Source organism: Sturnus vulgaris, chromosome 26 (assembly GCF_052056855.1).
Source record: "Sturnus vulgaris isolate bStuVul1 chromosome 26, bStuVul1.hap1, whole genome shotgun sequence".
Taxonomy (NCBI): Eukaryota; Metazoa; Chordata; class Aves; order Passeriformes; family Sturnidae; genus Sturnus; species Sturnus vulgaris.
This window is the reverse complement of record NC_142268.1, coordinates 110824-130378: the sequence shown is the minus strand read 5'-3', so window position 1 is coordinate 130378 and position 19555 is coordinate 110824. Positions and strand designations below refer to the sequence as shown.

The 19555-nt window shown below is 58.4% G+C and overlaps 2 protein-coding genes across 3 annotated transcripts; one reads left to right on the top strand and one right to left on the bottom strand.

The window, feature by feature from the left end:
- Positions 1–4623: 4623 nt before the first annotated feature.
- On the top strand, positions 4624–10385 carry CCDC194 (coiled-coil domain containing 194). 2 transcript variants are annotated; one of them, XM_088179034.1, is made up of 9 exons: positions 4624–4677; positions 4849–4897; positions 5036–5099; positions 5189–5258; positions 6034–6483; positions 8164–8260; positions 8338–8470; positions 9119–9199; positions 9556–10385. In XM_088179034.1, the coding sequence occupies exons 2-9, from the start codon at positions 4873–4875 to the stop codon at positions 9563–9565; spliced, it is 930 nt and encodes a 309-aa protein (XP_088035160.1). In that variant the 5' UTR covers positions 4624–4677; positions 4849–4872; the 3' UTR covers positions 9566–10385. The 2 variants fall into 2 exon arrangements, with proteins under 2 accessions (XP_088035160.1, XP_088035161.1); XM_088179035.1 differs by lacking the exon at positions 9119–9199.
- A 1237-nt stretch (positions 10386–11622) lies between these two features.
- On the bottom strand, positions 11623–19002 carry PLVAP (plasmalemma vesicle associated protein). The gene is made up of 7 exons (XM_088179033.1): positions 16295–19002; positions 15028–15607; positions 14290–14368; positions 13093–13682; positions 12336–12456; positions 12036–12102; positions 11623–11805 (listed from the first exon to the last, which is right to left on the bottom strand). Exons 2-7 carry the CDS (start codon positions 15403–15405, stop codon positions 11799–11801), a joined length of 1242 nt encoding a protein of 413 aa, XP_088035159.1. The 5' UTR covers positions 15406–15607; positions 16295–19002; the 3' UTR covers positions 11623–11798.
- Positions 19003–19555: the final 553 nt, after the last annotated feature.

Here is a 19555-nt window from a genome sequence, read left to right as displayed (position 1 = left end):
TGTTGTTATCCTGGATTCTCCTTACCCCGGATTCACCTTGTCCAGGATTCTCCCTATCCTGAGTTCTCCCTATCCTGGTTGTTGTTTTTCCCTGGATTTTTCCTATCCTGGGTTCTCCCTATCCCGGATTCTCCTTATCCCGGATTGTCCCTATCCTGGGTGTTGTTTTCCCCTGGATTTTCCTTATCCTGGATTCTCCCTATCTCGGATTCTCCGTATCCCGGATTCTCCTTGTCCTGGGTATTGTTTTTCCCTGGATTCTCCTTATCCTGGATGTTCCTTTATCCTGGATTCTCCTTTTCCTGGGTGCTCGTTTTCCCTGGATCCCTCCTGTCCCTGAATCTCTCTCATCCCTGGATTCTCCTTATCCTGGGTGCTGTTTTTCCCTGGATTCTGCTTTTCTCTGGATCGTGCATCTCCCTGGATCTTGCTTAATCTTGGATCCTGTTTACCTCTGGCTCCTACTTATCCCTAGACCCTGATTTTCCCTGGATCTTACATTTCCCTGGATTTTTTGTCTCCCTGGATCCTGCTTAACCTTGGATCCCGTTTTTCCCTGGATCCCATTTTCCCCCGGAGCCTGATTTTCCCCGGGTGCCAGGAATTGTCCCCACCATTCCCAGGGAATTCCGGGGGGATGCTCCCGGCTGCAGCGGCCGGGACAGGGCCGGGATCTGAGATCATGTGGGAATGTGGGAATGTGGGGAATCTGGAATCCTGTGGGAATCCGGGAATGCCGGGATCCGTGATCCTGTGGGAATATGGGAATGCGGGAATGCTGGATTCCGGGAATTCGGATCGGGAATGCGGGAATGCCGGGAATCTGGGAATTCAGTGTGGGAAATGCGGGAATCTGGAATCCTGAGGGAATCTGGGAATGTGGGAATTCAGTGTGGGAATGCCGGGATCCAGGATCCCGTGGGAATGTGGGAATGCTGGAATCTGGGAATTCGGGGCGGGAATCTGGAAATGCCGGGATCCTGCGAGAATGAGGGAATGCGAGGATTCAGTGTGGGAATGCCGGGATTCGGGATCCTGTGGGAATCTGGGAATGCTGGAATCCGGGGCGGGAATGCCGGAATGCCTGGATCCTGCGAGAATGAATGAATTTGAGAATTCCGTGTGGGAATGAAGGAATGCGGGAATTCAGTGGGGGAATGTCGGAATCTGGGAATTCAGTGTGGGAATGCCGGGATCCTGCGGGAATGAGGGAGTGCCGGGAATTTGGGAATTCAGTGTGGGATTGCGGATCTTGTGGGAATGAAGGAATGCGGGAATGCGGGAATTCAGTGTGGGAATGTCGGGGATCCGGGAATGTCGGGAATGCGAGAATCCGGGATTCTGTGGGAATCCGGGAATGTGGGAATGTGAGAATTTGGGAATTCAGTGAGGGAATGTCGGGATTCAGGATCCGGTGGGAATGCGGGAATCCGAGAATGTCGGGAATGCCGAGATCGGGGAATCTGGGGATGTTGGGAATGTCGGGAATTCGGGAATGGGGGATCGTTTCCCGTCACCTGCTCGGTTTGGGGCAGGTGGAAGCGGCTCCCTGGAGTCGGGAAGGAAAATAGGGGGTAAAAGGGAAAGAATGGGGAAAAATGGGAGAAAAAATGGGGGGAGGAGAAGGGAAAAAAAGGGGGGGGGAGGGAAAAAAGGGGGAAAGGCAAGAAAAACCCCAAAAGATGGACAGGAAAGGGGTGATTCCCAATCCCGGGAACATCTATCTGTGGAATGGGGGATCCAGAGAGGATTTTTGTAATTGTAAAAACCTCATTTCCCCTCTTTTTTATCACCGGGGATGCTAAAAAACGGTAATGTGGGATGGGGATGGAGAGAGGATCCCCTAAAATGTCCCCAAAATGTGAATTTTGGGGTGACTCAGAGGTGGAACCAGCCCTGGAGGGTCCAGGATGCAGCCCTGGAGGGTCCAGGGCTGGGAATATCCCGGGAGAGTGGAAAAATGGGATGAGAAAAGAACTCAGTTGCTTCTTTTCCCCCCATTCCAGGCCCCATTCCAAGCGGGAACAGGAACGGGAGCCCGGAGCCGGCAGCTCCCGGCCCGCCCCGGTAATTTGGGATGGCCAGCTCCCAAAAAAAAAAAAAAAAAAACCAAACAAAAAACCAAACCCAAAAAGGGAAAAGGATGTGCCACGGGATCTCGTGGAGGCTTGTTTTTTGGATATTCCCCCCTCCTACAGAAAAAAAACACAAAAAAACCAAACCCACAGGGAAGCGGGAGAATTTGGGATTTTATTTATTTATTTATTTTTATTTTGGGAATTTTGGGATATTCTACCCCTTCTCCCCTGGAATAAGGAGCTGGAAAGGAGCTTGGGAAGCCGCTTTTGTTATTTTTATTTCTTTGAAAGAATGGAAAATGTAATGACAGGGTCTGAGTGAAAAAGATAAAAGGAAGCAGCTGGGAAGGCCCAAAATAGAGAAAAAAGCATAAAAATAAATTTAAAAAAAATTTAAAAAGTGAGAGGGAACAGGAGGTGAAAAGGGGAAAGGAAATTTGGTATCCCCCTTTCTGGACCCTGTCCCCAAATGGGCCATCCACCAAAATCCCAAAATTGAGCATCCCTGGGGACCCCAAAATTGGAACCTGTGGGGATCCTAAACCGGGGCGTTCCCAAATATCCAAAATATTCTCGGGAACCCCAAACCAGCTGTGGAATTCCGACCAGGATATTTCTATGGAATTCCAGCCCAGATCCAGCTGCGGAATTCCAGCCTGAATCCAGCTGTGAAATTCCAGAGATTTCCACCGTTCCCGAAGCGTCTCCCTCGGCAAAGTAGCCTCCAGGAACCGGGAATATTTTTGGGACAACCTGCCAGGAGCAGGAAAAAAACCCCCACCAGTCCCAAAAATCGGGGACCAGAGGGGTCTCCAGGAACCTGGAATTTTTGGGAACAGCCAAAAAAAATTGGGGGGCTGTGAGATCACTGAGTTTTAATTCCCTCCCCCCCCAATGTGGAATTCCACAGGAAAATTCCTCTCTTTCCCAAAATATTCGTGTTTTTCCAAGGTCTTTTTTTTTTTTTTTTTTTTTTTTTTTTCTTTTCTTTTTTTCAGCTTTCGCATCCCAAACACTCAAAACGAGCTTCTGGAAAAAACATCTCGGCTTGTTTTTGGTTGTTTTGTTTTTTTTTTTTTTTCCCTTTTTCCAGCTATTTTTGAACTTTTTTTTTTTTTTTTTTTTTTTGGCTTCCTTCCCCCTTCTGGGGCTGCAGCCCATAAATAATAATAATAACAACATTTTTAAAGCCTTTTCGCTGACACTTCACCGGCCCTGCCAGAGCTTTTTCATTCTCCAGATGGCTAAAATCCGCCTCGAAATAATAACAAAAAAAAGTATAAAAACCCTAAAAAAAACAAAAAAAACCCCAAAAAACCAAAAAAACAAGCCAAAAAAACCAACCAAAAAAAAAAAAAAAAAAAAAAAGAAGAAAGAAGACTGGAAGTTTTGATAAATATTTGGTGTTTTTCTCCTTTTTTTTTTTTTTTTTTTGGGGGGGGCTTCAAAAATCTGTCACATGAAGCAGAAAAAGTCCTAAAAGTGGAGCAGCTATTTTTGGGATGAGAGGTGGATCCCTGAGGTGCCTGGGCTCCTTGCCCGGTTTGGGGTGCCCCCGAAATTTTGGGATGCCCGAGGGTCCCCCCGTGAGTTTGGGGGAGTCACACCTCAGGGGGAAACCCCAAATCCCGGTTATTTTATAGCCCAGGAACCCCATAGGGTGAATATTTCGAATTTCATTTATTTCAGGTAGCCAGATCCTAAATATCCCATAAATCTGATCCCCCATTCCCTGAGTATCCCTGATCCCAAATATCCCAGACTCCTGATCCTCCATTTCCTGATCCCCCTTATCCCAGATCCCCTGTGCCCCAGATTCCCCAAACTCCAGATCCCCCATTCTCTGGGTACCCCAGACCCCCCATACTCTGAATGTCCCAAACCCCACTCACCCCATATCCCAAATATCCCTAATGGCCCAAACCACACACCCCCCAAAATCCAGGCACCCCACACATCTAATCCCCCATACCCCAAACTCCAGGACCTCCTAAACCCCAAATCCCAAATTCCCCAACTCCTCCTAAACCCGTTTACCCTCCATACCCCCAACCCCCCAATCCCCAAATCCCCCAACTCCCAACCCCCCCACACCCATTCATCCCCCGCCCTTTCCCTCCCCTGGCAACTCCATGGCATTGGGGTCCTCTCCTTAATTTTGGGATTATTTCATCCCCGCTTTCCCTGGATCCACCCCAATGCAGGAATGTCCCCAGATCCAGCCCGGGAATGTCCCCAAATCCAGCCCAGGAGTGTCCCCAAATCCAGCCCAGGAGTGTCCCCAGTCCAGCCCGGGAGTGCGGGAGTGTCCCCAGATCTGTCCCGGGAATGTCCCCAAATCCGACCCGAGAATGTCTCCAAATCCAGCCCTAGAGTGTCCCCAGATCCATCCTGGGAATGTCCCCAATCCAGCCCGGTAATGTCCCCAAACCCAGCCCAAGACTGTCCTCAGGGGTCATCGATTGTCCCCGTGCAGGGGATTTTGGGAAGCACGTGATTTCCTGGAAACCCCCCCCGCCTTTTTTTTTTTTTTTTTTTTTTTTTTAGTTTTGTGACTTTTGAGAATCGAAACTGCTGAGTTTGGGGATCGGTTCTCGAGGTGTGTCCCTTCAAAAGCCACGATGGGGCTCTGGAAGGTGGTGGCAGCTGTGACCCTGGTGGCCGTGGTGGTGGTGGCAGTGACTGTCCCCACGCTGCTGTGCCACTCCTGCCAGGAACAGGACAGGAATTCCACGGCGGAGCTGCAAAAAGCTCTGGATGTCACCAACAGGTCCCTGGCTGTGTCGCGTGGGAGATGGCAGCGCTGCATGGAGGAGCTGGTGGGTGTTGGGGACATGGGGACATAATCTCGGGGGGTTTGGGGACATAGGGACATCAGCTCTGGGAGGGGTTGGGGACATTAGTCGAGGGGACAGCCCAAGGTGGAGTGGCCGGGTTGTCACCGTGTCACCGCTCAGGAAGAGCTGCGGGGACAAGGCTTGGAGCTGGAGCGGGCGCTGGCCGATGTCACCCGGCTGGAGGGTGAGTGTCACTGTCCCCTGGGCCACCCTGGCACTGTCCCCTGGGCTGTCCTGTTCCCTGGGCCACCCTGTCCCCTGTCCCCTCGGCAGAGCAGAACCGGGCGTTGGGGACAGAGGTGACACGGCAGCGGGAGCAGCTGGAGGAGGAGCAGAGCCTCAGGTGAGCCCCGCAGCCATCCCCACCCCAACTGCCACCCTCTGTCCTTGTCACCACTGTCCCCACTGTCCCTGTAACCCCTGTCCCTGTCACCTCCTGTGCTGTCTCCACTCTCCCTGTCTCTTATCCCTCTCTCTGTCCCTGCCCTGTCCCCGCTATTCCCACTGTCCCTGTCCCCGTTCCTTATCTCTGTCCCTGTCCCCACTATCTCTGTCCCTGTCCCTTATTCCTGTCCCCATCCCTGTCCCCACTGTCCCTGTCCCCCCAGGGCGCAGCTCCAGATGCAGATCCGGCTCCTGCGGGAGCAGCTGCAGGACGTGAGGAGCCAGCGCTCTACAGGGAACAGGCCCGGTGTCCCCACGCTCCTCCTCCTCCTCGGGATACTCCTCCTGTGACCCCGAGCACCCCGGGGTCCCCCTGTCCCCACTGTGAGGTGATCAGGGACTGTCCCCACCGAACCTGGGCGTGGCAGTGGCCTCAGGGTGCTCAGCCTTGTCCCAGGGTCCCCAGCTCCGTGGGGACATCCCAGAGTGACCATTCCCCTCCAACCACCACTGGGAGGGAGGGGACAGGGACACAGTTACACGGGGATGTGACAACACTGCCCTGAGCTACAGATATTCTCCAATTCCTCCTTTTTGAACCAATTCCCAATAAAATCTGCCAAAACTCAGCTTTTCTTTGCTGCGGGTGACACAGAGGGGACAGACAGAAACCTCAGCACCCCAGCGGTCACCAAGGCCACCACGGCTGCGACAGAGCCCTGTCCCCTCTCCAGCACAGGCAAAAATTTATTCTGGGCTGTGACCTGCGACAAACCTCAGCCCACACGCGACAATTAAGGAACCGCCAGCAAAGCGCCACCGGCACAACCCGGCACTGCCACCACCGGAGCGGGTCCCCTCCTGTCCCCTCCAGCATGGACCCCGCGGTGCCCAGAGCCACCCTGAAGGTGCTGGGGCTGTGCGCGGTGCTGCTGGTGCTGGTGGCCGCCGTGACAGTGGCGGTGGCAGTGATGGTGTGGCGCTCCGAGGCTCTGGGGAAGCTCCGCGGGTGTCGGGAGCGAGCGGCCAACGAGAGCCGGGAGCTCGGGAATCGCCTGGAGCGCCTGGAGCTGCTGCGGGAGAGCCTGGAGCGCGACGGGGACGAGCTGCGCAGGGAGCTGGCACGGGCACGAGGTGACAGCAGCAGGGACAATGCCAGCCTGGTGTCCTGCAGGGAGCGGGCGGTAGGTGGAGGTGGTCAGTTTGGGGTGGGAAATGGGATGGGGACAATGCTCATTGTCCCCTCACCACTGTCCCCTGTCCCCGTGGGTGGCCGGAGGGGTGGGGACAAGGCGGTCCCTGGTCACTTTGGGGTGGAGAATGGGATGGGGAATTGGGAATGGAAAATAGGAACTGGGAGGGGAATGGGACACCCCCTGTCCCCTCAGCATTGTCCCCTGTCCCTCCGTCCCTGTCCCAGCCAGGATTAGGGGCTGCTCCATCCCTGTGGGAATTCCCACCAGGAAAGCCCCAGGAAATTCCAGCCGGGATGAGGAGTTGGGAAACGGGCACGGCCACCAGAGGGGGAGCATCCCTGCAGGGGAGACCTCAAAAACGAGCCCTGGATGCTGCCGGGGGGGCACAGTCACTACATCCCTGGAGGGAACACCCCAAAAACAGAGCCCTGGATGCTCTGGGCTGCATTCTGGGGGGGGTACAGCTGTCATAACCCTGCAGGGGACATCCCAAAAATGGAGCCCTGGATGCTCTCAGGGGGGTACAGCTCTCACATCCCTATAGGGGAACCCCAGAAACGAGCCCGGGATGCTGCCGGGGGGCACAGCCACTACATCCCTGTAGGGGAAACCCCAAAATGAGCGCTCTGGGTGATCCTGAAGCAGGCAGAGCCGTCACATCCCAACAGGGGACACCCCAAAATCAGAGCCCTGGATGCTCCCGGTATCATCCTATGGAGGCACAGCTGTCACATCTCTGCAGGGGACGCCCCAAAAACGAGCCAGGGGTGCTCCCAGGGGGGCACAGCCACTACATTCCTGCAGGCGACACCCCAGAAAAGAGCCTGGGATGATCCCAGGGGGACAGAGCGGTCACATCCCTGCAGGGGACACCCCAAAAATGCGTTCCCGGCTCCACCCCTCTCATCCCCCTCCCGGCGGGTGCAGCTATTCCCGGCCGTGCCCGGTGCCTCCATCCCGGTAATTACCAGGTGCCGAGGCCGCAGCGGGGGCTGCAGCTCCCCGGTTTGTCCTTCCCGAGTATTTTTAGCTGCGGTTCCAGGCGGGAAAAGGGCCCGGAGGAAGAGCCGGGTCCCGCCGCCCCTCTTGGGCTCATCCCGCTGAACAATAGCCTGGAGTGGCCGGAAAGTGGCCCAGGCTGGGCTGGGCTGGCTCTTGGAGAGCTGCTGTCCCCTCCCTGACACCGGCGGTGCCACCCGCGGGGTGACCTCGGACTGCCGGGAAAGGTCACATCTCCCCCAGGATCAGCGTCACTTCAGGGATTGTCCCCAAATCTGTGTCCCCAAATCCGTGCCTCCAACTCTTTGAGGGACACGATGGGAGTGTGACAGAAAACCAAGGCCACCAGGAGTTTGAGGACATGGGTGACCTGGCGCTGTCCTGTGATTCCCATGCTCAGGCAGAGCCACCCCTTCAGGGAAGAGGGATTGTCCCCAAATCCGTGTGCCCAAATCTGTGTCCCCAAATCCACGTCCCCTAATTCCTGTCCCCAAATCCCTGTCCCCAACCTTTTGAGGAAGATGAGAGGGGCACTCAAAGCCACCAGGAGCGTCGGGACAGCTTGGGGACACGGGGTGACAGTGAGGCAGAGGAGCAGGATGAAGAGCCGGGGGTAGGGGGCTGGGGGGGACACTGCCACCGCTGTCCCCACGTGTCCCCTGTCCCCAGGCCAGGCTGGAAACCAATGTCACAGCGCTGGGGGACGAGCTGGTGGCGCTGCGGCGCGAGAGGGCTGAGCTGGCCCGTCACAAAGCGACACTGCAAGGTGAGCCGTGATGCCGGCAGGGGGGTGGCGGGGTGTGCTCGGTGCCGGGGTAATGCCGGTGTCGCCGCTGTCCCCAGAGGAGGTGGCGCGGGGCTCGGAGCAGGCACGGGAGCTGCGGTGGCGGCTGCGGGAGGAACTGGAGCGGCAGCGGGAGCTGCGGGAGCGCCGGGAGCGCTGCGAGGCGCGACAGAGCCAGCTCCAGGACACCCTGTAAGGTCCCTGTCCCCTGGGTACATCCCCCTATCCCTCGGGGACATCCCTCTGTAAGGTCCTTTACCCCGGAGACATCCCCCTGTCCCTTGGGGACACCCAGTGTAAGGCCGTTGTCCCCAGAGGACATCCCCTGTAAGGTCCTTGTCCTCCGGAGACATCCATCTGTCCCTCGGGGACACCTTCCGGTCCTTCGGGGACATCCCCCTGTAAGGTCCCTGTCCCCAGAGGACACCCGTCCCAGTAAGGTCCCTGTCGCTCTCTGCAGGGTGGGCCATCTCCAGAGCAGCCACCCCCTAAAAGAAGCCACCATGCCACCCTTGTGACATCCTGCCCTGTCCCCGCCTCCCCATGGGAACCCCTCGTGTGTCCCCCCAGTCCCCTCCTCCCCTGTCCCTGTCCCTGTCCCTGTCCCTGTCCCTGTCCCTGTCCCTGTCCCTGTCCCTGTCCCACTGTCCCTGTCACTGTTTCCCCATTCCTGCCCTTTCCCTTTCCCTTTCCCTTTCCCTTTCCCTTTCCCTTTCCCTTTCCCTTTCCCTGTCCTTGCCCCTGGCCCCCACTCCTTCCCTGTCCCTCCTCCCTTTGGGGACCCCCCGTGTCCCCTCCTCGGGACAGGGCCACCCCCTCATGTGGTTCCTGTCCCCACAGCCGGGGCTACGCGGCAGAGCTGGAGGCGCTGCGGAGGCGGGGCCGGGACAGAGGCACAGCCCGCAGGTGTCCCCCGGCCCGGTACCTCTTTGGGGACATTTCGGGGAGGGGACACAGCCCGGGGAGGACATTCCGAGGAGGGGACACAGCCCCGGGAAAGTGGGGATAGCTCAAGGAAGGGAGACAGCTTGAGTGGGACAGCTCAGGGAAGGGGGGACAGCCCGAGGGGGACATCTGAGAGAGGGGGACAATCTGGGAAGAGAGGACATCCCGGGAAGAGGGGACACCCTGGGAAGTGGGGACATCCCGGGAAGTGGGGACATCCCGGGAAGGGGGGACAGCCTAGGAGGGGGCACAGCAAGGAATGGTGGCTTCGCTGCCATTGTCACCCGTGTCTCCAGGGCAGCAGGACTCACCCCTGTCCCCCCGCCTTGCAGGAAGAGCTGAGGCCCCGCAGCTCCCCCGACCCCGCCCCACCGATCGCGACATTCCCGGTGCCGATTGCGACATTCCCGTTCTCGATCGCGACATTCCCGGTCCCGCCGTGTCCCCAGCGCAGGAACAGCGGGGCCCAGTCCCGGCCCCGGAGCTGCCAGCACAGCCCGGGGAGCGCTGGGGGTGGGAGACGTGATCCTGATCCCATTGATCCCTGATCCCATTGGGTCCTGATCCCATTTATTCCTGATCCTATTGATCCCTGATCCTATTGATTCCTGATCCCATTTATTCCTGATTCCATTGATCCCTGTTCCCGTTAGTCCTGATCCCATTGGATCCTGATCCCATTGGGTCCTGATCCCATCCCTTGTTCCGGTCCCATCATGTCCCGTCCTACCATGTGCACTGATCCCACAGGGTCCGATCCCACTGCACCTCCTGATCCCACGGTGTGTCCCGATCCCACTGTGTGTCCCGATCCTGATCCCACTGCGTGTCCCGATTCCACTGTGTGTTCCAGTCCCTATCCCGACCCCACCGCGTGTCCCGATCCCTCCTTGTCCCGATCCCATTTTATGTCCCGATCCCGCCGTGTCCCGATGCCGATCCCCTTGTGTGTCCCAGACCTGATCCCGATCCCACTGTGTGTGTTCCGGTCCCGATCCCGATCCCGACTCCACCACTCCCCAACCCCTCTGTGCTGCCATCTCATGTCGCACTCCCGCCATGTCCCCACCCCAAATGCCTGGATGTCATTTTTAGGGATTTTTGTGGGGTCGTCCCCATTGCTGTGGTGTCACCGGGATTAAACTACGGTAGCTTTGGTGGCTTTGGTGGCTTTGGTGTCCCCTCGTTGGTGGCTGTGTTTGAGATTGTGTCACCAAACCCTAAATGTGGGGAAAAAAACCCAGAAAAGGTCCGGAAAAGAAACCCAAAAAAGGCCTGGAAAAAATCCCCCAAAATTCCCCATTTCCTGGCCAAGGGGACAAACAAGGAGCTGGAAGGGAAAAGCCACCCCTTGTGTTCCTCACCTTGGGGTGTCCCCATCCCCAGTGTGACATGGGACACATCCCTGTGTCCCCAAGGATTCAGCAGGAGGGATTTGGGATCCTGGGATCCATCCCAATCCATGGAATTCCCCCAAGCCATGGCAGATGTGGGGTCCTGTTGGTGGCTTTGCCACCCTCAGGGTGGTGACATCTCTTGGGGACATCCCCGTGCCACCTCCCCCCTCACCCTGTGCCACCTCCCCCGGCCCTGCAGGGCTCGGGAAGCGCCTGGAGCTCCGAGATTATCCATGGAGGAATTCCAGGAAATCCTCTGGCAGTGCCGGAGACCTTCAGGGACGGTGAGAATTTGTCACTTTGTCACTTCGTCACTTTTGTCACCGCGATCCCATCCTGGCGCTGGGCAGGAAGGGGTGGAGGGGGAGGGGACACGGTGGTATCGCCATGCTCGGAGGGGTGGCAGGAGGTGGCGGTGCCACTATCCCGGTTTGGGGACACTTGAGGTGGTGCAGGGGACAGGGGAGGGGACAAGGGACACTTTGGGACACTTCGGGACACTTTGGGACACTCGGTGGCGCCGAGCAGAGCCTGGCGTGCGGACAGGGGCGGCGAGGCAGGAAAAGGATTTTCCACAGGAAAGGCGGCTATAAATCCCGGGAATAAATTCTGCGAATGAATCCTGGGGATAAATCCTGGGAATGAATCCTGGGAATAAATCCTTGGAAAAAATCCTGGTACTAAATCCTGGGAAAAAATCCCTGCCCTGCTCTGGACAGCGCGGTCCCTCGTCCTCTGGGGACAAGGACATCCCTCAGACATTTCCCACCCCTCTGTACCAATCCAGGATGGAATTTCTACTCCCCAATCCCATTTTTCCATGGATTTCCACACACACCAGCAGCGAATTGTCCCCAAATTCGGGACTTTGGGACAGGGACATCCCTGTCCCTTGGGGACAAGGACATCCCTCAGACATTTCCCACACCTCTGTGCCGATCCAGGACGGAATTCCCTCTCCCCAGTCCCATTTTTCCATGGATTTCCACGCACACCACCAGCGAGTTGTCCCCAAATTCGGGGCTGGCTGTTGTCCCGCTCCAGCCAGGGGGGGTTACATCCTTTGGGGACACGCGGGGTGGGGTTGGGGACATGGGGACAAGGGGACAATGTGCCATCCGTGCTGCGGGCAGCACCTCCTGGGCGGCTCCTGCTATTCCAGGGATATTTTTACGGCGTTATCCCCTGTGGGAAAATGGGATTGGGGTCACTGGCAGGTCCGGGAGCAGGGGACCGGCGTGGTGGCACCGGTGTCACCTGTGTCACTCATGTCACCAATGTCACCTGTGTGTCACCAGTGTCACCGGTGTCACCCGTGTCCCCTGTGTCACCTGTGTCACCTGTGTGTCACCCTCGTGTCACCCCTGTCACCTGTGTGTCACCTCTGTGTCACCTGTGTCACCTGTGTCACTCACCTGGGGCTCTTCAGGTACTGCTCCATCACCTGCAGCATCCGCTGGACATCTTCCAGGTTCTTCCTTCCTGGTGGGGTTGGGATTGGGATCCATGGGATTGGGATCAATGGGATTGGGATGGGATTTATGGGCTTTATTAGACGGGATGGATGGGATGGGATGGGATCCATGGGATCCATGGGATCTATGGGATCCATAGGATCTATGGGATCCATAGGATGGGATCCATGGGATGGGATTTATGGGATTTATGGGATGACACAGTGTCCCCCGGGTGTCCCCAGTCTCTGCAGGACTCACCCATGGTGCCCAGCGTGGCCGGGTTCCCCAGGAATTCCATGTAGGGGCCCGAGCCGGGGAAGGAGCCAGAGCGGCCGGGGCTGAGTGGGACCCGCGAGCCCGGCAGCTCCAGGTGCGGCATCTGGGGGACAGGGGGGGGCACTGGTCAGTGGGAAATTCTCCTCACAAACCAAATCCAGGAGTCAGGAAGGAAAATCTCAGTGCAGAGGTGCCCGTGTTCATGTCCCCAGTGTCCCATGTCCCCCCATGTCCCCACCTTGGCCATGCACACCACGAGCTGCCCCCTCAGTGACTTTCCCTTCACCACCACTGCCCATGTCCCCATGTTCCCAACGAAGTCCCCATGTCCCCAATGCCCCAATTCTCCATGTCCTCATGTCCCCAATGCCCCATGTCCCTAAGATGTCCCCATGTCCCAATTATCCGTGTCCCCATGTCCCCAATATCTCCATGTCCCCATGTCCCTAAGATGTCCCTAAGATGTCCCCATGTCCCCAAGGATGTCCCCATGCCCCTACCTTGGCCATGCCACCAGCTGCCCCCTCAGCATCTCCGCCTGTGCCACCGCCCGTGTCCCCATGTCCCCCTGTCCCCATGTTCCCATGTCCCCATGTCCCCAAGGAACTTCCCATGTCCCTGTGTCCCCAATGTCCCCATGTCCCCAGTGCCCCAATGTCCAATGTCCCCAATTCCTCCTGTCCCCATGTCCCCATGTCTGCAAGCCCCCATGTCCCCAAGGATGTCCCCATGTCCCCACCTTGGCCATGCATGCCACCAGCTGCCCCCTCAGCGTCTCCGCCTGCGCCACCGCCGCTCTCCTCTTCTCCTCCAGCTCCTTCCCCGCCTTGTCTCTCTCCCCCTCCAGCCTTTTCCTGTCCTCCAGCCCGTCCTTCTCCCTCTTCTCCAGCCCCTGGATCCTCCTCTCCAGCTCCTGCATTTCCCGAGAGCAGTTCAGGTGACAACGCTCCACGCTCAGCTCGCAGCTCCTCCTCGGGATAAACTGGGAATCCCGCTCCTGCTGCTGGCGGAACAAACCCTCCACGCCAGCCCGGATCTGCCTCAGCTCGTTCTCAGTTTCTCCACACCGATATTGCTTCACCAGCTCCAAAATCCTCGGGAATTTCTCACTTATGTCGCTATGCAGGGAGCTGCATTTGTGTTTCTGCACCTCCAGCTCCACCCTGCTCAGGTCAGCCTCGGTCCTGGCGCTCTTCAGGTCCTGCTGGCACTTGTCCCTCTCCTGGGTGGCTTTGATCAGCTCGGCTCTGCTCTGCTGGTTCCTTTCCTCCAGGGTTTTTATGGATGACCTGGCCTGGTCCAGCTGTCGCTGCAGCTCCAGCTTGTCGGCTTGGGAGGTGTTGGGGGACAGGGTTTGGGTCAGGGGAGGGGGGATTTGGGATCCCCGGGTGTCACACCGTGGTTTGGGGTGATGCCTCTGCGTGGTACGGGTCACTTGGGGGTGCTGGGGGTCCCCAGGAAGTTGGGAAGGGAGAATTGGAGGGCTCCAAAGGGTGGGGAGAGGGGGCTGGGGGTCTTCAGGGGGCGCTGGGGGTCCCCTGGAAGATGTGAAGGGGGTGCAGGAGGTCCCCAAGAGGGTAGGTAGAGGGGCTTGGGAATCCTCAAGGGGTGCTGGAGGTGCCCAGGTGGGTGGGAAGGGAGAGTTTGGGGACTCCAAAGGGTGGGAAAGGGGGGCTGGGGGTCTTGAGGGGGTGTTGGGGGCGCCCAGGATGGTGGGAAGGGGGTTCTGGGCATCCTCAGGGTGTGCTGGGGGTCCCAAAGGGGATGGGAAGGGGATTCTGGGATCCTCATTGGGTTCTGAGGGTTCCCAGAAGGGTGGGGAGGGGATGTTGAGGGTCCCCAGAGGGGTGGGAAGGAGATTCTGGGGGTCCCAGGATGGGGGGGAGGGGGGGGGTTCCCCAGGATTTTTTTTTGGGGGTGCGGGGGGGTATCTTACCATTGCAGCTGCTGTTGATGAGGGCCGTGAGCATGTGGCACTGGGTCAGCTTCACCTGCTGGTACACGAGCTCGTGCAGCTGGGCGGGAGGAAGAGGAGGAGGAGGAGAGGGGTCAGAACACCCCGAAAACAAACAAAACAACAGCCCAAAACCACCCCCGGCACCATCCCGGTCCCCACAGGCGACAGAGAGAGCCCGGGGGATGAGGAAGAGGAGGAGGAGGAGGAAGAAGAGGAGAGGGGTCAGAGCACCCCAAAACCTCCCCCTGGCACCTCTTCAGGGGCTCTGGGAGAGGGCCGGGGATGAGGAAGAGGAAGAGGAGGAAGAGGAAGGAAAGAAGAGTCAGAGAATCCCGAAGGGACCCCCCGGGGTCACCTCGTGGGAGCTGGGAGAGCTCTGAGGGAACGGGAGGAGGAGGAAGTGGAGGAGAGGGGTCAGAACACCCCAAAACCAGCTCGAGCACGAGGCGCCGGGAGTTGGAGAGAAGGAGGACGAGGAGGAAGAGGGATCAGAGCACCCCAAAAAGACCCCCTGGCATCCCCTGGTGAGCTTTGGGAGAGCTCTGGGTGCACAGGAGGAAGAGGATGAGGAAGAAATCCCCGAGATTACCAAACCCCCTCTGGTCCTTGCGGCGCTTCCCTCGTCACCACCCCCAGAGGGGACGAGGAGGCGACACCCGCGTCACCCTCCGGCTGTGCCAGCCCTTCCCCTGGCATTCCCCAAATCCCGGGATTCACCTGCGGCCCGCCGTTGGAATTCTGGCTGCTGTTACACTTCTCCAGCTCCCTCTGCACCTTCAGCGCCATCCCCTGCAGCTTGTCCTTGTCCTTGAGGGTGGCATTGAGGGCACGGCTCAGGTTGGCATTGGTGGCACTCAAGGCCACCATCCTGCCGTAGTGGCTCTGCACCTGCTCCTCCAGCAGCCTCAGGTGAGTGTCGGTGCCCGCCTGGACGTTGCCGTACACCATGAACAGCACGAGCCCCAGGATGATCAGGAATTGGATCAGCGAGGTGAAAAGGAAAATATATTTAACATAAAAACCGCAGTCGCGCTTTGGCATCGCCTCCTTGTGCTCCAAACCGAATTTCGCCATGGCGAAACTGCTCTTCTCCATCCTCGCCCCGCTTCTGGTGGCCCCACCCCGGCGGGACCTCGTTTTTTAGGGGGGTTGTGGTGGGGTGGAGCCGCTCCCGGCGCGGTGTTTATATCCCAGGATTTAATATTTCCTCCTGCCGGGCTCCTTCCTGCCGTGCCGGATGCTCCCGGGGACCCGCCGGGTTATCCGGGCACAGCTTCTGCTGCCGCTGGGATTGTTTCTGGAGTGGAGGTGGGGGGGGGGGGAAGCAAATAGAAAAGGGGATTTTATTCCTTCCACCCCATTTCGGCGCCCCTGGGATTGTCTGGAATTGTCTGTAATTCTGTCCTGCCCCGAAATTCCCAGCCCCGGCGTGGGAATTCCATCCCGCCGGGTTATCAGGACACCAGGGTTGTTGTTCCTGGAGTGGAGAGGGATGAAAAAATTGGGATTTCATCCCTCCATCCCATTTCGGCGCCCCTGGAATTGTCTGGAATTGTGTCCTGCCCCAAAACTCCCACCCCTGGCACGGGAATTCCAGGGAATTCCATCCTCCCGGGTTATCAGGGCGCTGGCGCTGGAATTGTTCCAGGAGGGAAGGGGGAAAAAGAAGTGGGATTCCATTCCTTCATCCCATTTTGGTGCCCAGCGCATCCCTGGAATTTTCTGGAATTTCTTCCCGCCCCAAAATCGTGGAATTCGATTCCCCCCATTCCATTTCGGTGCCCGGAGCGCTCTTCTGGAATTGCCCCCCCACCCCAAAAATTCTCAACCCCGGCAAGGGAATTCCAGGGAATTCGATCCCTCCGGGAATCCCTGAGGGGTGGCACACGGGGATGGGACAGCTCGGGTGGAACCGTGGGAATTGAGGACAGGGATGGGGGACAGGGATGGGGACAGAGAGGACAAGGACAGGGGACAGATCTACCGTGGCTTCCCAGCATCCCTGGGCCCACTTTGAAGCGGTTTCCAGGAAAGTTGGATTTTCCTGCGGCCGCATCCTGTGCAAAGGGCAGCGACACATCCGGGCCACCCCCCGGTCCCCTCGGGGGATCCCCCCTGACCCCGCCAGGAGGGGACAGAGGTGACATCCCGATGTCCCAAACCCCTCTGACCCCGCTCGGAGGGGACAGAGGTGTGAAAAACGAGGTTCATTTTCCTGGTAAAATTAAAAAAAATTGATAAGAGACAATAAGAGACAAATAATAAAAGCAAAAGGTTATGGGGCCTTCAGCCAAGAGCACCCCTGCTGTTTTGGAGACACCCCTTAAATTAAATAAAATATCCCCGTTGCAAATTCGTAGATTTATTTTACATTTTCAAACTTTTCTACAAACTGTTTGCCATATTCCAATAACCATTTTGCATGGCTACTCCTCGAGTCCGCCTTTTTAGAGCATGCGTGTTTCTTGGCTGTTGTTTTAATTTATTTTTTAAATCAGTCTTAATTTGGGCTGTGGTCTTTAATTTCTGCAGGCCGTGGGTGCTGGTAGCTGGTGTATCAGTAGCAGGTTTCTTAATGGGTGTTATCTAATTAAACAGGCGATTTACTTATTACAAAAACACTATCAGTCCATGGTTACTCCTAGAGAAAACTTTATCTTAAAAAAAAACATTTCATTCAACACCACACATAAAGTATCCACCGTAATATTTGTGAAAAGCCGATACTGTAATATGGATTTATAACAGAGGTGACATCCCGGTATCCCGGGTGGCATTTCCAGTGGAACGCAACTCCCTGGGATGGGGGGGGACCCCAAACCCCAAATCCGGGTGAGCTCAGAGCGGCCCTGGGAAGGTTTGAGTTGGGAACTGGGAACAGAAATCCCTAACTGGGAACAGAATTCCCGAACTGAGAACAAAATTCCCGAACTGGGAACAGTGTTCCCATGGAGTGGGGATGGGTTAATTATGGCGGGGGGTTAATTGGGGGGTTAATTTAGGAATGGGACAGGGGGGGATCTGTGCGGATGCCGGGAGGCTGCGAGCAGGGATGGAATCCGGGATGGAGCATCCTGGCGGCAACACGGGGACAGGGATGGGAGTGTCCCCTCAGGGGGAGTGGCAGTGTCCCCTCGGGGTGGGGGGGGGGAGGGGGTGTCAGGGGTGGCAGTGTCCCCTCGGGGGGGCTGCGGGTGACTCACTGTTATTTGCAGCTCAGGAAAAGGAAGCGGCGGTAGCTGAGAATGGCTCCGGCAGCGACACCGGCCGGGCCATCGCAGACACTTCCCGGTCCCCAAGGGACTTGGAGCAGCCAGGGCAGGAAACAGCAACCGGGCAGGGGTCAGGCCCCCTACCCAGGCCCAAACCGGGCCCCCCAGAGTCCCCCGGGGCCCCCCGGGCATCCTGCGGGGCTGGGGGATTGCGACATCCCCAGGGGATGGGGACAGGGTGATAGTGGCGATGCCAGGAGTGAGGTCCCACATCTCGGCCCCCCTCTATGGGATGGGGACAAGAACTTCTGGACAAATTTAGTAACATCACTTTGATATGAGAAATACAGGCCATGCCCATCCTTCTAGCCCAGGTGAAAACAGGAAGGAGAACTAGAGGAAAAGCAGAGTCCCTTATTTGATCTCTGGACACAAACTGAGGCCTTTTCCCTGTGAAACCAAACTCACCCTTCCAGGGTTCCTGAGATCAGCTACGAGGAGGCTTTTGGCACTCCAAGAGCAGCTGGGTCACAGCTGGATGCGGCTTGGGTCTGGGAGACACCGTGCTCCTTCTGGAATTATAGCACGCAAATGCCTGCTCCTGGCCCCGGGCCCGGAGATAAAATCTGTGGGGTTTTTCCCTGTGCAACATCGTTCACCCCTCCCAGGCTCCTGAGATCTGCACAGAGGAGGCTTTGGGCACCCCAAAGGCAGCCAGGGTTACAGGTGGGGGCAGCTTGGGGCTGGGAGAAATCCTCATCCATTTGGAATTTTATCAGGCAGAAACCTGGCTGGGTGCACAGGTCTCTGGACACGACCAGTGGCCCTTTCCCCTGTGAAACAAAACTCACCCTGCCAGGCTCCTGAGACCACTTAGGAGGAGGGGTTTGACTCTCCAAGAGCAGTCGCAACGAGAGATGCTCACACAGAAGGCCATGCAGAAGAGGAAACGAGCGCACCCGCAGCCCCCCAAGGCGCGCCCCAACGCCCCAGACCCGGCACCGCCAGCTCGGGCAGTCCCATAAAGCATCCCCCGCCTCCGCAGCGGCGGGACAGGCGGGGCCCGGGGTCCCCGGGTCCGCACGGGCAGTCCCCGCGTCCCGGCCGGTCCCGAGGGCCCCGAGGAAACCGAGCGTGCCCGGAGGCGCGGCAGGACGGCAGCGCAGCGCCGCCTGGCGGCGGAGCAGGAGAGCAGCGCCGGGCCCCATGGCGGTATCGGTACCCGTGCGCCCCCTGCTGTCCGCGGCGATGCAGCGCCCGATGCCGAGTTCCACGCCCGTGCCGCCGAGGGAGAGGGGCACCGCTGGCTGGGGCCTCCCCGCCGACACGGACAGAAGCCGAAGCAGAAGCCCCGGTGCCATTGGCGGCCCCTACCCAGCGGGCCGGGCTCCGCACGGGCCCGCGGCCCCGCGCGGTATCGGGTCGGCCCGCTCCCGTCTTCGTGGCACCCGGGCCCTGCTCCTGGCATGAAGCGCGTCACCGCCCCGCGCCGTCCCGCCCCCCGCGCGTCATCGCGTGCGTTCGGCGGCCCGCCCCGGGGGCGGTGCCGGGGGCGTTGCGCTCGCGGTGCCGGCGTAGCCCGGGGAGCGGTTCCGGGAGCGGTTCGGGGGGCGGTGCCGATTGCAGTCCCGGTCACTGTCCCCAGTCCCAGTCCCCAGTCCTGGTCCCCGATCCTGGTCCCAGTCCCAGTTCCCCGTCCCGGAACCCGATCACGGTCCTGGTCCCAGTCCCCAGTCCAGGTCCCGGTCTCCGATCCCGATCCCTGTCCCTGGTCCCAGTCCCCAATCCCGGTCCCGATCCCGGTCCCAGTTCACCGATCCCGGTCCTGGTCCCTGTCTCCAGTCCCCGTCCCCGATCCCGGTCCTGGTCCCTGTCCCAGGTCCCCGTCCGCGATCCCGGTCCCGGTCCCTGTCCCCCGGTCCCGGTCCCTTTCCCCGGTCCAAGTCCCCGATCCCGGTCCCTGTCCCATTTCCCCGTCCCGGTCCCCTATCCCGGTCCCGGTCCACGTCCCCGATCCCGATTTTTCCCCCCCT